Below are 12074 nucleotides of genomic sequence, written 5' to 3'. Positions count from 1 at the left end.
CTTGTGGACACCCACAGCCCGGGGGGGGGCACCCACCGTGCCCCCAGCCCCCTGTGGTGTGCAGGAGGTCAATGCCGTGCCCCCCCCCCCATGCTGTGGGGTGATGGGGACGAGGGGATGTGAGCGCCCTGCCCCTGCCCCGGGTGCTGGCACCGTGCGAGCTGGCAGCGCTGGCGAAGGCGGCGATTTCCCGAGCGGCACGTGAGGACGAGCCACCAACCAGCCCCGGTGACGGCCACCACCACCGGGGAGGAAGGAGCCAGGACCGTCAGCCCCCGAGGAGCCCGGCCGACCCCTGCAGGAGGTGAGGACAAGGCTGGGGGGGCAGCCAGGAGCGGGGTTGGGGACAGGGGACACGGGGACGGGGACATTTGGAGAGGCGGTGGCGGGGCTGGGAGCTGCAGGGCTTGCACAACCCTCGGGTGACGGCGGCCTCCTGCCTGCAGCCCCCGCACCACCATGGTGCCGCCGGCCCGGATCCTGCCGCCGCTGCTGCTGCTGGTGCTGAGCAGCCCCTCCACGCCGTGCCCCCTGCAGCCCAACGCCACCCGCTTCGTCTGCACCGAGCCCACCCTGCGCACCTTCCCCGGGGGGCTGCCCCCCACCACGCTGGCCGTCTCGGTGGAGTTCACGGCCGTGGCCACCCTGCCCCCCGACGCCCTGGCGGGGCTGCCGGAGCTGCAGGAGCTGCACCTTGCCTCCAACCTCCTGGCCTCCCTGCCCGAGGAGCTGCTGTGGCCCGTGCCCGCCCTGCGCGTCCTCGACCTGACGGACAACGCGCTGCCCGAGCTGCCCGCCGGCCTCTTCCAGCGCTCCCAGCTCCTGCAGCACCTGGTGCTGCGGGGGAACCGCCTGCGGGCGCTGCAGCCCTCCTGGTTCCAGCTCCTGGCCCGCCTGCGCTGGCTGGACGTGGGGGCCAACGCGCTGGCGGAGCTGCCTCCGGAGGTTTTCCGCCCGCTGGTGTCCCTGCACAGCCTGGACCTGTCCCACAACCGCCTGCAGAGCCTGGACTCGGGCTCTCTGGCTGGGCTGCGGGAGCTGGAGCGGCTCGACCTGGAGGGGAACCGGCTCCGCGCGCTGCCCCCCGACGCCTTCGCGCCCGTGCCTGCCCTGCGCCTGCTTTTCCTGCAGGGCAACGAGCTGCGGGCGCTGCCTGCCGGCCTCTTTGCCCCCCTCAGCCACCTCCAGGTCCTCGACCTGGCGCACAACCGGCTGCGGGCCCTGGAGCTGCCCCCGCGCCCCCCCGGCCCCCCGCTGTCCCTCGACATCTCGGGCAACCCCTGGGCTTGCGAGTGCCCGCTGCTGGAGCTCCTGCGGCGCGCGGCCCCGCAGCTCGTGGCCGCTCGTGGCACCCTCTGTGCCAGCCCCCCGCACCGCCAGGGGCAGGAGGTGGGCACCCTGAGCCAGGCTGGGGATGCGGGATGCCAGCCCGAGGAGGACGGGCAGAGCCTGCCCGAGCCCTAGGTAAAGGGATTGGGGTCGCCCAGGTGCCCGCCTGGGTCCCCTCCTGGGTCCCCTCCTGGGTCCCCTCCTGCCCTGACGCTGCGTCCCCAGCCGAGCCGAGTTCTCCTGGGGAAACTGAGGCAGGGGGAGCCCGTTCCCCCTGTTCCCATCCCACCTTCTCCACCCCGATGGCCCCCAGCCCTGTCCCACCTGTCCCACGTCCCTGTCCCCATCCCACCCCCCAAGACATTAAACAGCGACCTCGAGACAATGCTCTTTGTTCTGCGGTGTCCTGCAGTGTCCCCGGGTCACGCAGTGCCAGGCGCCCTGTCCCACGGCCGTGCCTTCCCAGCCCCTCTCTGTCCCCTGCCCACCCCCATCCGGACCAGCCCCATCCCCACAGGACCACCCCCCGGGTGCCACCACGGTGCCACCTCTGTGTGACATCGAGCCCGAGGACCCGCAGGGGCTGCTGGTGGCATCAAGGGGCCCTGATGGCATGGGGGACGCTGGGCACGGGGACACTTGGTGCAAGGGGACACGGGGTATGGGGACACCTGGCGTGGGGAGGTTGGAATTTTGGGATGGGGATGGTCACCTGGCATGGGGACACTTGGCATGGGGACACACGGTAAGGGGACATGGTATAGGGACACCTGGCATGGGGCACATGGCATAGGGTCACCCGCTATGGGGACACACGGTAAGGGGACATGGTATGGGGACACCTGGCATGGGGACACTGGGGATGGGGACACCTGGCGTGGGGAATTTGGGGATGGAGATGCTTGGCATGGGGACGCCTGGCAAGGGGACACCTGGCATGAGGACATATGGCATGGGGACACGGTACAGGGTCACCTGCTATGGGCACACACGGCAAGGGGACACTTGGCATGCGGGCGCACGGCAAGGGGACGTGGTATGGGGACACCTGGCATGGGGAATCTTGGCACGGGGACACCTGGCATGGGGACACATGGCACAGGGTCACCTGCTGTGGGGTCACACGGATAGGGGACACCCGGCATGGGGACACCAGGCGTGGGAGGGAGATGCTTGGCACGGGGACACCGGGCATGGGGACATTTGGTGCAGGGTCACCTGCTATGGGGTCACGGGGATAGGGGACACCGGGCATGGGGACACGGGGCACGGGGTCACTCCCTATGGGGTCACAGGGGTGGGGGACACCGGGCATGGGGACACGGGGCACGGGGTCACCAACTATGGGGTCGCACGGGTGGGGGACACTTGGCACGGGGTCACTCCCTATGGGGTCACAGGGCTGGGGGCCGCCTGCCGTGGGGACAGGGGGCACAGGGACAGCCCCGGGCAGGATGCGGCCCCCCCGGCCCCACGTGGCGCCCCCCCGGGTCCCGCCCCCCCCCTCTCTATTGGCTGAGCCGCGGCCCTCCCCTCCGCCGATTGGCTCCCGCCTTCACTATGAATCCGGCGCTGGGCGGGGAGCGGGGGGGGATCGCGACCGGGAATCGCGATCGCGACCGGGGATCGCGACAGCCCCTCCCCCGTAAGTGCGACACGCGGGGGGCGTTGTAGGGGACGGAGGGCGGAGGGGGCGTTACGGGGGGGGGGGGGCGAGCCCTGCCTGCCCCCGGGGACCCCCAGAGACCCCCAGGGACCCCCAGGGACCCGTCCCCAGGGAGCCGCCCCCAGCCCCCGCGGACTCCGGGACCCCCCCCCACGCTCCCAAGGGACCCCCAGGGGACCCCCAGCCCCCCCCCGTGGGGACCTTCCCGTGGGGACCCCAAGGACGCGCCCCCGGGGCGCGCAGGGGCAGCACCGTGTGTCCCCCCCCCCATGGGACGCAGCCCCGGGGTCACCCCAAGGGACACCGAGAGGTCCGGCGGGGGGGTGCCGGGGGGTGCGGGCTGCCCTGGGGCTCCCCAAAAAGGCAGCACCGAGCGGATCCAGCCCCAACCACGGCCAAATCCTCCCCAGCCCCATGGGGGGACCCCAGTGGTGGGAGGTCGGTCCCGGCCCTAAAACCCCTTCCTCACCCCAAAACCTTCCCCACGAGTGGCTCGGGGGCCTCCGGGTGCCCCCGCGAGCTGGTGGGGGACAGCTCGTGGCCCCCCCAAACCCATCTCTGTCCCCTGCACAGCCCCTGCTGCCATGTCAGCCGAAACCACGGCACCGGCGGAGGCCGAGCGGGAGGCGCAGGTAGGGATGCTGAGGGCTGAGGGGGGCTGGGGGGGCATCGCTTTGGCCCCCCCAAACCCCAGCTCACGGCCCCCGTGTCCCGTGGCAGAGCGTGGTGAGCCGGGTGGCCAACCTGGCCCTGGTGAGCTCTGCCCGCGGCGCCGTGTCCACCGCCTACGCCTCCACCAAGGAGAGCCACCCCTACGTGCGCTCCGTCTGCGACGTGGCCGAAAAGGGGGTGAAGACCCTGACAGCAGCAGCGGTCAGCGGGGCCCAGCCCCTCCTCACCAAGCTGGAGCCGCAGAGTGAGTGGGGCTGGGGGTGGGCAGCACCCCCAAACGGGATGGGGGTGCTCGGGGAAACCGTCCCTGGCAAGGAACCGGGGTTAAAAAGGCTGGTTTTGGGTCCCCAGTTTCCACTGCCAACGAGTACGCCTGCAAGGGGCTGGATAAGCTGGAGGAGAAGCTGCCCATCCTGCAGCAGCCCCCCGAGATGGTAACATTTCATCCCCCTCCCCCAATTCGGGGGGCACCGGGATTGAGCCCTGGGCCAGCTGCTGGGACAAGCCCCCCCTTTGCACTTTCCCCCCTCCCCAGGTGGTGGCAGGGACCAGGGAGCTGGTGTCGTCCACCATGAGCGGGGCTGTGGACCTGGCCCGCGGGGCCGTGCAGGGCAGCGTGGAGAGGACCCGGCGGGCGCTGAGCACCGGCATCAGCACCGTGGCGGGCTCCCGCGTGGGGCAGCTGCTGGCGACGGGGGCGGACACGGTGCTGGAGAAGTCGGAGGAGCTGGTGGAGCACTACCTGCCCAGGACGGACGAGGAGCCGGGTGAGTGCTGGGCACGCCGTGCCCAAAAACCATCTCACCCTCTTTTTGGGTTGCCATCCCTCCAGGACTGCGCCCCATCCCCAGGGCTCTGCAGCACCCAGTGCCTCTCACCACCACCAGTCTCACCCCGGGGTGGTGCTGAGCCCTACAGGGCCACCAGGGTGCAGGGGACAGTCCCCGTGTGGCTGCTCCGTGGCCACCCGGAGCTGGGGAACGCGGCGCAGCGGTGGGTGAACTCTCACCTGGAAAGCAGAAAACAAATATAGCCCTGCGCCGCCAGCCCACCCGCCCCGGGTATTTATAGCTCGGCACGGGGCAGCAGTGGGCAGAGCTGGCCCCGTGTCACCGCAGAGGTGACCGGGAGGGTTGTGGGGACACCTCTGCATGACCCAGGGGGCAAGCAGCCTGGTTTGCCCCTGTGCTGGGGCGCAGAGCTCAGGGAACATCCCGGCACCGCCAGTGGGATGCTCTCTGCCCGGCATGGGGACATCCCGGTGGGGTGGCTCTCTTTTGGGGTGGCTCTCACCCCCTCACCCCACAGCAGCCCCGGTGGCGGACGGCACCGCGGCGGCCTCGCTGGAGCAGCAGAGGCGGTGGCAGAGCTGCTTCGTGCGCGTGGGCTCGCTCTCGGCCAAGCTGCGGCACCGAGCCCTGCGCCGCTCGCTGGGCGAGCTGCAACGGGCCCGGCACAGCGCGCAGCACGCCCTGGCCCAGCTCCACCGTGTCATCGAGCTGGTAAGCCCACAGTCATCCCCGTGGCCCCGTGCGTGCCCCCCCACTGCGCTCCCACTGCTTTCCCTTCCCGCAGATTGAGCAGGGCATGGACGGGTCCCTGCACAGCGCCCGGCAGCACCTGCACCGCATGTGGCTCGAGTGGAGCCGGCAGGACGGCGTGCCCATGGAGGACAGCCAGGTATTTTGTATTTTTTTTTTTTTTGGGGGGGTGGCCGTGCCGAGGAGACCTCCCAGGGGTTTGGGCAACCCCCCAGGGTATTGCCCGCTCGCTGCCTTGCAGGTGGAGGCGCGGACGCTGGCCATGCTGCGGGGGCTCCTGCAGCAAGTGCGCGCCGCTTGCGCCCGCCTGACCGCCGGCGCCCGGGGGCTGCCGAGCAGCGTGCAGGACACGGCCGGGCACGTGCGGCACGGCGTGGAGGGGGTGCACGCCACGCTGGCGCGCGCCCGCTCCTTCCACGACCTGTCGGACATGGTGCTGGCGCAGAGCCGCCAGACGGTGACGCGGGCGCAGCTGAGCATCGACGAGTTCATCGAGTACGTGGGGCAGCACGCACCCCTGCCCTGGCTGGTGGGGCCGTTCGCCCCCGCCCTGGTGGAGTACCCGGAGGACAGCCCCGTGGAGATGGCCAAGTGGAACGGCTGCGTGACCGTGGGCGGCGGGGGGCACCGGGCGCAGTCGTGCAGCGGGCGCTGAGCCTCCCGATGCCCCCCCCCAGCCGGGGAAGGGGCCCACTTTCAGCTGTGAATCTGCCCCTGCTGGGGGGGCAAGCGGCAGGATGGACTCGGTGGCCCTGCGTGGGATCCCTGATGTCGTTTGGGACTCTCTGGGGGGGGCAGGGGACGGTGGCACGGGGAGGATGGGGCGTGCGCCCAGCCCTGCCCGGCCACCGTGGGGGCTGCAGCTCCCTGCGGTGTCCCCGAGCCCGGCAGCATCGGGATTCAGCAGCCTCAGAGCCCATTAAAGAGGGGAAAAAAAAGAGGAAAACCAAAAAGTTAAGCCGAAAAAGTTCAAAATGGAAGTTAAAGAGGAAAACCAAGCCCGGATTCTCTAGGCGTTACTCACAGCCAGCGGCGTGAGCTGCTGCGGGGTGGGACGTGCGATGGGGGGGTCCCTGGGGGGCTGGGGGTCGCCCTGCAGGGGGGGCTTCGTGTTGGGTGCTGGGGGGGGCCGGGAGTGGCAGCTGGGTGCTGCTGGACTGTGACCTGCGGCCGTGTGGCACTGAACTTCGTCCCCGTTATCGCCGCCACCGCTCCAACCCCACCACGGCCCCATGGCGGGGCTGGGCCCGGGGCACCCCCTGCGCTGGGAATTTTGGGGGGGGGGCACCGGGGGGGAGCACCGGGACCCACCAGCACCCACTGGGACCGATCCTGAGCACACACTGGGACCAGTCCCAGCACCCACTGGGACCACTCAGCACCCACCGGGCCGTGCTGGGGGGGACCCCGGGACCCCAATATCGGGGAATCCCGGCCGGGGGGGGGCAGCTCCGTGCCGGGGGGGGGGGTTCCGGGGCCGGCGGTCGTTGTCCCCGGTCCGGCCCCGATGGGGCGGGTCCCGGTCACATGCGCACGGGGCGGGTCCGGGGCTATAAAAGCGGGGCGGGGGCCGGGCACCGCGTCCAGCACCGAGCACGGCACCGGGACGGTGAGTGCGCAACGGGACCGGGACCGGGACCGGGACCGGGACCGGGACCGGGACCGGGACCGGGACCGGGACCGGGACCGGGACCGGGACCGGGACCGGGACCGGGACCGGGACCGGGACCGGGACCTTCCCTGCAGCCCCCATCCCGGCGCTGCCGTGCTCCCGGACCGGGGGGTGGGGGGACACCGGGACCGACCCCCCCCCCCCCTGCGTAGGAGCTCCGGGGGTGTCCGGAGTCCGGTTGTGGGGACCGGGACCCCCCTGTCCTGGGCTGTCCGACTCAGGGTTGAGGGGCTGCAGGGTCCTGAGCTTGGGGTCCCCCCGTTGTGGGGTCGCCAGCACCCCCCTGTCCCGTTTGGGGGTGCTGCCCCCCCCTGCTCAGCCCCCTGCGATGCTTTCCCCCCCCCCAGCCCCACCATGGCCTCCAGCGAGCCCGGGACGGCGCAGCCCAAGGCTGAGGAGCAGCAGGTCAGTGGGGCAGGGGGGGTGCTGGGGGGGGTCCGGTGTCCCCTGCTGACCCGTCACCACTCAGGTTTATCCCCTTGTGGGGAGGGGGACACCCCAAACGCTCCCCCTGGGAGCTGCACGCGTTGCCCCATGCCTTATCCCCGAGGAGATTTGGGGCTCTGGCACGCTCCCCCCCCATCCCTTTTCCCATATCCAGAGCATCGGGACGCGGGTGGCCAGCCTGCCCCTGGTGAGCTCTGCCTACGGGATGGTGTCCACCGCCTACGCCTCCACCAAGGAGAGCCACCCCTACGTGCGCTCCGTCTGCGACGTGGCCGAAAAGGGGGTGAAGACCCTGACGGCGGCGGCGGTCAGCGGGGCCCAGCCCCTCCTCACCAAGCTGGAGCCGCAGAGTGAGTGGGGCTGGGGTTGGGCAGCACCCCCAAACGGGATGGGGGTGCTTGGGAGACTGTCCCCGGCAAGGAACCGGGGTTAAAAAGGCTGGTTTTGGGTCCCCAGTTTCCACTGCCAACGAGTACGCCTGCAAGGGGCTGGATAAGCTGGAGGAGAAGCTGCCCATCCTGCAGCAGCCCACGGAGAAGGTACCGGGGGGCCACACGGGTGCTTGGGGTCTGCCCTGGTCCTGCAAAACTCAGGGCTCTTCCTCCCCCCCCCCCACCTCTCCCAGCTCATCTCGGACACCAAGCAGCTCGTGACATCCACCGTGACGGGGGCCAAGGATGTCCTGACCAGCACCGTGGCGGGGGCCAAGGACGCGGTGAGCAGCCGGGTGACGGGGGTGATGGACATGACCAAGGGGGCCGTGCAGGGCAGCGTGGAGCTGACCAAGTCGGCGGTGAGCAGCGGCGTCAGCACCGTCATGGGCTCGGCCATGGGCCAGATGGTGGTCAGCGGGGTGGGCTCCGTGCTGGAGAAGTCGGAGGAGCTGGTGGACCACTACCTGCCCATGACGGATGAGGAGCTGGGTAAGGACCCCAACGCAACCCCCCGGAGATGCGGGGCGGGCTGGGGACCCCCCCCGCTTGAAGGCACCGTGGGTCGATTCCCCATGGGGTGGTCTCTGAGTGGGGGGCGGTGGTGATGGGGGGGGATTTTCTCCTGCAGCCAAGCTGGCCACGGCCGTGGAGGGCTTCGAGACGGAGCAGCAGAAGCAGCAGCAGAGCTACTTCGTGCGCCTGGGCTCGCTCTCGGCCAAGCTGCGGCACCGGGCCCTGCAGCACTCCCTGGGCAAGCTGCAAAGCGCCCGCCACAGCAGCCAGGACGTGCTGGCCCAGCTCCAGCGCACCCTCGACCTGGTAGGACCCCCTCCCTAGGTCGTCATCCCCTTCCCCTCGGGGCCGGGACGAGCCCCCCCCTCACCCTGCTCTGCCCCCCGTCAGGTGGAGCAGCTGAAGCAGGGCATGGACCAGAAGCTGCAGGGAGGGCAGGAGAAGCTGCAGCAGCTGTGGCTGGAGTGGAGCAAGAAGCAGCCGGGCGGGGGCAAGGACCTGGTTCCCCCCGAGGTGGGTTGAGGAGCTGGGGGCAGCCCCCCCTTTTGGGGAGCTCCGTGTGTGCGCCCACCCCTCACCTCTCCTCGTCCCCCCGCAGGGGGTGGAATCGGGCGCCCTGGCCATGGTGCAGGGCCTGACCCAGCAGCTGCAGGGCGCCTGCCAGCCCTTGGTGTCCAGCCTGCAGGGCCTCCCCGCCGGCATCCAGGACACGGCCGGCCAGGTTCGCCACAACGTGGAGGAGCTGCGGGCCAGCCTGGCCTCCGCCACGTCCCTCCAGGAGGTGACGGGCAGCGTCCTGGCCAAGGCCCGCGCCCACGCCGCCAAGGCCCGCGAGCTGATGGACGAGCTGGTGGAGCACGTGGCCCACAACACGCCCCTGTCCTGGCTGGTGGGGCCCTTCACGCCCTCCACCCAGCACCTGCTGGGCCTCCAGGATCAGTAGCGGCCTCCTGGGGGGGCTGATTAGAGCGAGAACAGCGCTGGAGCTCCCCCCCCCCCTCGCCTGGCCCCAGTAACTCCTCATCCTCCTCCTCCTGCCCGCACCGGGTGCAGGACCCCCGCAGCGCGGCTCTGTGCCCCCTTCCCCTATAGCAGGAAGGTGCCAGCCAAGTGCCTTGGCGTCCCCAAGTGCCTACAGCAGCCCCTGCCCCTCGTTTGCCACCTCTGTGCCCCCCCCCCGTAATTATCAGTGCCCTCCAGCCCCTGCTCTTCCCTCTGCCCCGTAGCAGGGGGGAGCCCCCGTGGGTCGGGGCAGGCAGGGGCAGCTGCTGAAGCAATAAACCCGGCGGAGTTTTGCACTGGTCTGAGCCTTCTTGTGGGACCTGGGGCTTGGGGGGGGGACACTTCTGGGTCCGCTGCCCCCCCTCTGAGGCTTTGGAGGGGGAGCGATGGAGCTGCTGGAAGGGAGCAGGGGGTGACGGAGCCCTGTGACCTCACAGGGATTGAGGCTTCTACTGGGGGCACTGGGGGGGTCCTGGTGGGGTCCCCAGCCTCTTCCCACCACCACAGCTGAGCAGAGCCCATGGCTGAGGGTGAGGAAGGGGCTGCCAGGGAGGAGCAGAGACCCCCTGCCACCTCCTGAGGACCCCCATGTGTGGGGACGTGGCCCCAACCCCTCCGGTGGTGCTGCTGTCCCCTGGTGTTGTCCCCAGGAGTAGGGGGCAGCAGCCTGGGGGGCACAGAAATGTCCATGGGGGGGGCTCTGGCACGGTTCTGTGCTCTGACATGGGAGGATGAGGGGGTCCTGGGTCACGGGGAGGGATCTGGTGACCCCCATGGGGGCAAAGGACACCCCAGGCACTGAGTGACACCCTGCTCTGCCCCCCCCCCAGGCCGGGACAGCGCCCAGCCCAGCAGTGACAACGACCCCGAGGAGCCACCCCTGGGTGCGGGGCTGGAGCAGGAGGATCAGCAAAGGGGGTGCTGGGGCCGGGGGCAGAGGCTGAACTGGGCCCCAGCGCCCCCCCCGCGGGTCTCAGCCCCTTTCCCGGAGCAGCTCAGCGAGGGCCAGGTCCCCCCCTGGCCCCCCAGCTCCATCAGGGCCCGTGGCTCCCGGACCCCCACCGGCACCCCAGAGGACACGGGCAGCGAGGCCAACGCGCACCCCACCGTGGGCCCCCCCGTCCGCCCCCCGGGCACGGCCTGGCGTGAGTACAGCAGGGCCGTGGGGCAGCGCTGGGGGTCTGGGGGGGCACGCAGGGTGTCAGCACCCCCGTGTGTCCCCCCCGTTACAGGCAGAGCACCCTGGGGCCCTGAGGACACAGCCACCCCGCAGCCATCCCAGCAGGTACCCTAGGGGTGGGCACAAGGGGGGGGGGGGTCCCTGGAGGGGACGGTGCCCTGGGGGTGCTGAGCGCAGCCCCCCCGTGTGCCCCAGGCCGCTGCAGGCTCTGCCCCGATGAGTCCCACGGAGCTGGGGCGGACGCTGGGCCCCGAGGACGCCGTCGTGGGCATCTGCTTGGCCGTGGCCACCGGCCTCCGAGCCCTGCTGGGCTCCAGGGCCGGGCAGCTCCTCCTGCACAGCGCCGAGCGGGCTCTGGGCACGACCCAGGAGTGGCTGCACCGCTACCTGCCCGCAGGTAAGAACCCCCCCCAGGACACCACTGGGGGCTGGGGGTGTCCCTGTGGCACCGCAGCCTCCAGTTCTCCCCTCTGTGCCCCCCTCACCCTGCAGACTGGGCTGTGGAGGGGCCGGGGGTGGCCGTGGCCGAGGCTCGCGGGCTCGGTGGTCTCCGCTCCCCCCCTGCCCGCGCGGTGCAGCGGCTGCGGCGGCAGCAGGAGGACGCCCGGCACCACCTCACCCGGCTCTGGCACATCCTCGACGTGGTGAGAGCTGGTGGCAACAGGAGGGGACAGGGATGGGGACAGGGACACCCCCCCCAGCACCGTGCCCACGTCCCCGTGGTCACGGTGGCGTTTCTCCCGCAGGCGGTGGCCGCCCGGCGAGGCTCTGTGGAGCGGTGCCACCACGGCCAGGAGCAGCGGAGGGGACAAAGGAGCCCGGAGCAGGAAAATCCCAGCCCCAACCCTGCCTGCAGCCAGGCTGGGGGGCTTTTGGGGCCCCCCCCGGTGCCTGTAGGGTGCGGGCGATGCCAGGAGCTCGGCGAGGGCCGGGCGCTGGCGCTGCGGCTGCGGGATGAATTCGGGTGGCTCCTGGCCCAAGCCCGGCGGTTGCCGGCCACGCTGCGGGAGGGGGCCCAGCAGGCCCAGGACAACTTGGGCGAGCTGCACCGCGCCTTCGTGCTGGCCGGCTCCCTGAGGGAGCTGGAGGAGGCTCTGACCACCCAGGGCCATAGGTGGGTGGCCCAGGCCTGGGAGGCGCTGGAGGCGCTGGTGGAATTCCTCCTCCGGCACCCGCAGGAGCCCTGGCAGGGTGAGGTGGCGCCCGCAGCCCCTGCACGGGAATAATTCCAGCCTGAATATCCCACCCCCAACCCCGTGTCCTCCATCAACACGGCTCTGCTCGCTGCCACGCTCGTGTCTTGTGTCATTGAGTCCTTCCCCGGGGCTCCTGCTCCTCTCTGGGGCTCCAAGGTGGTGTGGGCTGGGGACCGCTTTGGGTCAGCGCTGCCCCGAGGTGCTGAAATGGGGTGTGGGGGGCTTGCAGCTGGCTTTAAGCCACCCAGCAGCTGGGTGAGCCCCTTGCTGGGTGCTGCGTGGCTCATCCAGCCTCTCCTGGGGCACGGTGGCAGGTCCCTGTCCCCCTTCCCCAGCCATCAGGGCCCTAAGGACAGGGCTGAATCGGCCCCGCAGTGGGCAGCAGTGCCCATCCCCTCCCACCCCATCCCTCCTCCCTCCGC

General features: G+C 71.0%; 2 protein-coding genes and 1 pseudogene across 3 annotated transcripts; all 3 read left to right on the top strand.

Annotated features, from left to right (window-relative positions):
* The first annotated feature begins 81 nt into the window (after positions 1-81).
* On the top strand, positions 82-1714 carry LRG1 (leucine rich alpha-2-glycoprotein 1). The gene is made up of 2 exons (XM_084499131.1): positions 82-304; positions 447-1714. The coding sequence occupies exon 2, from the start codon at positions 460-462 to the stop codon at positions 1462-1464; it is 1005 nt and encodes a 334-aa protein (XP_084355257.1). The 5' UTR covers positions 82-304; positions 447-459; the 3' UTR covers positions 1465-1714.
* A 1200-nt stretch (positions 1715-2914) lies between these two features.
* LOC311424021 lies at positions 2915-9572 on the top strand (annotated as a pseudogene). Its single transcript, XR_014698957.1, has 15 exons — positions 2915-2974; positions 3569-3627; positions 3716-3911; positions 4019-4101; positions 4203-4434; positions 4976-5169; positions 5243-5347; positions 5450-6242; positions 7228-7285; positions 7482-7677; positions 7784-7866; positions 7953-8250; positions 8390-8580; positions 8665-8787; positions 8873-9572. The product of XR_014698957.1 is annotated as an uncharacterized misc_RNA (transcript).
* LOC311424018 (perilipin-3-like) lies at positions 9572-11746 on the top strand. The gene is made up of 5 exons (XM_084498767.1): positions 9572-10421; positions 10509-10561; positions 10652-10853; positions 10949-11100; positions 11203-11746. The coding sequence occupies exons 3-5, from the start codon at positions 10673-10675 to the stop codon at positions 11680-11682; spliced, it is 813 nt and encodes a 270-aa protein (XP_084354893.1). The 5' UTR covers positions 9572-10421; positions 10509-10561; positions 10652-10672; the 3' UTR covers positions 11683-11746.
* The last annotated feature ends 328 nt before the right edge of the window (positions 11747-12074 follow it).

The sequence above is a fragment of the Aythya ferina genome (genome assembly GCF_964211825.1).
Source record: "Aythya ferina genome assembly, chromosome: 26".
Lineage (NCBI taxonomy): Eukaryota > Metazoa > Chordata > Aves > Anseriformes > Anatidae > Aythya > Aythya ferina.
This window is presented reverse-complemented; position numbering and strand designations above follow the sequence as displayed.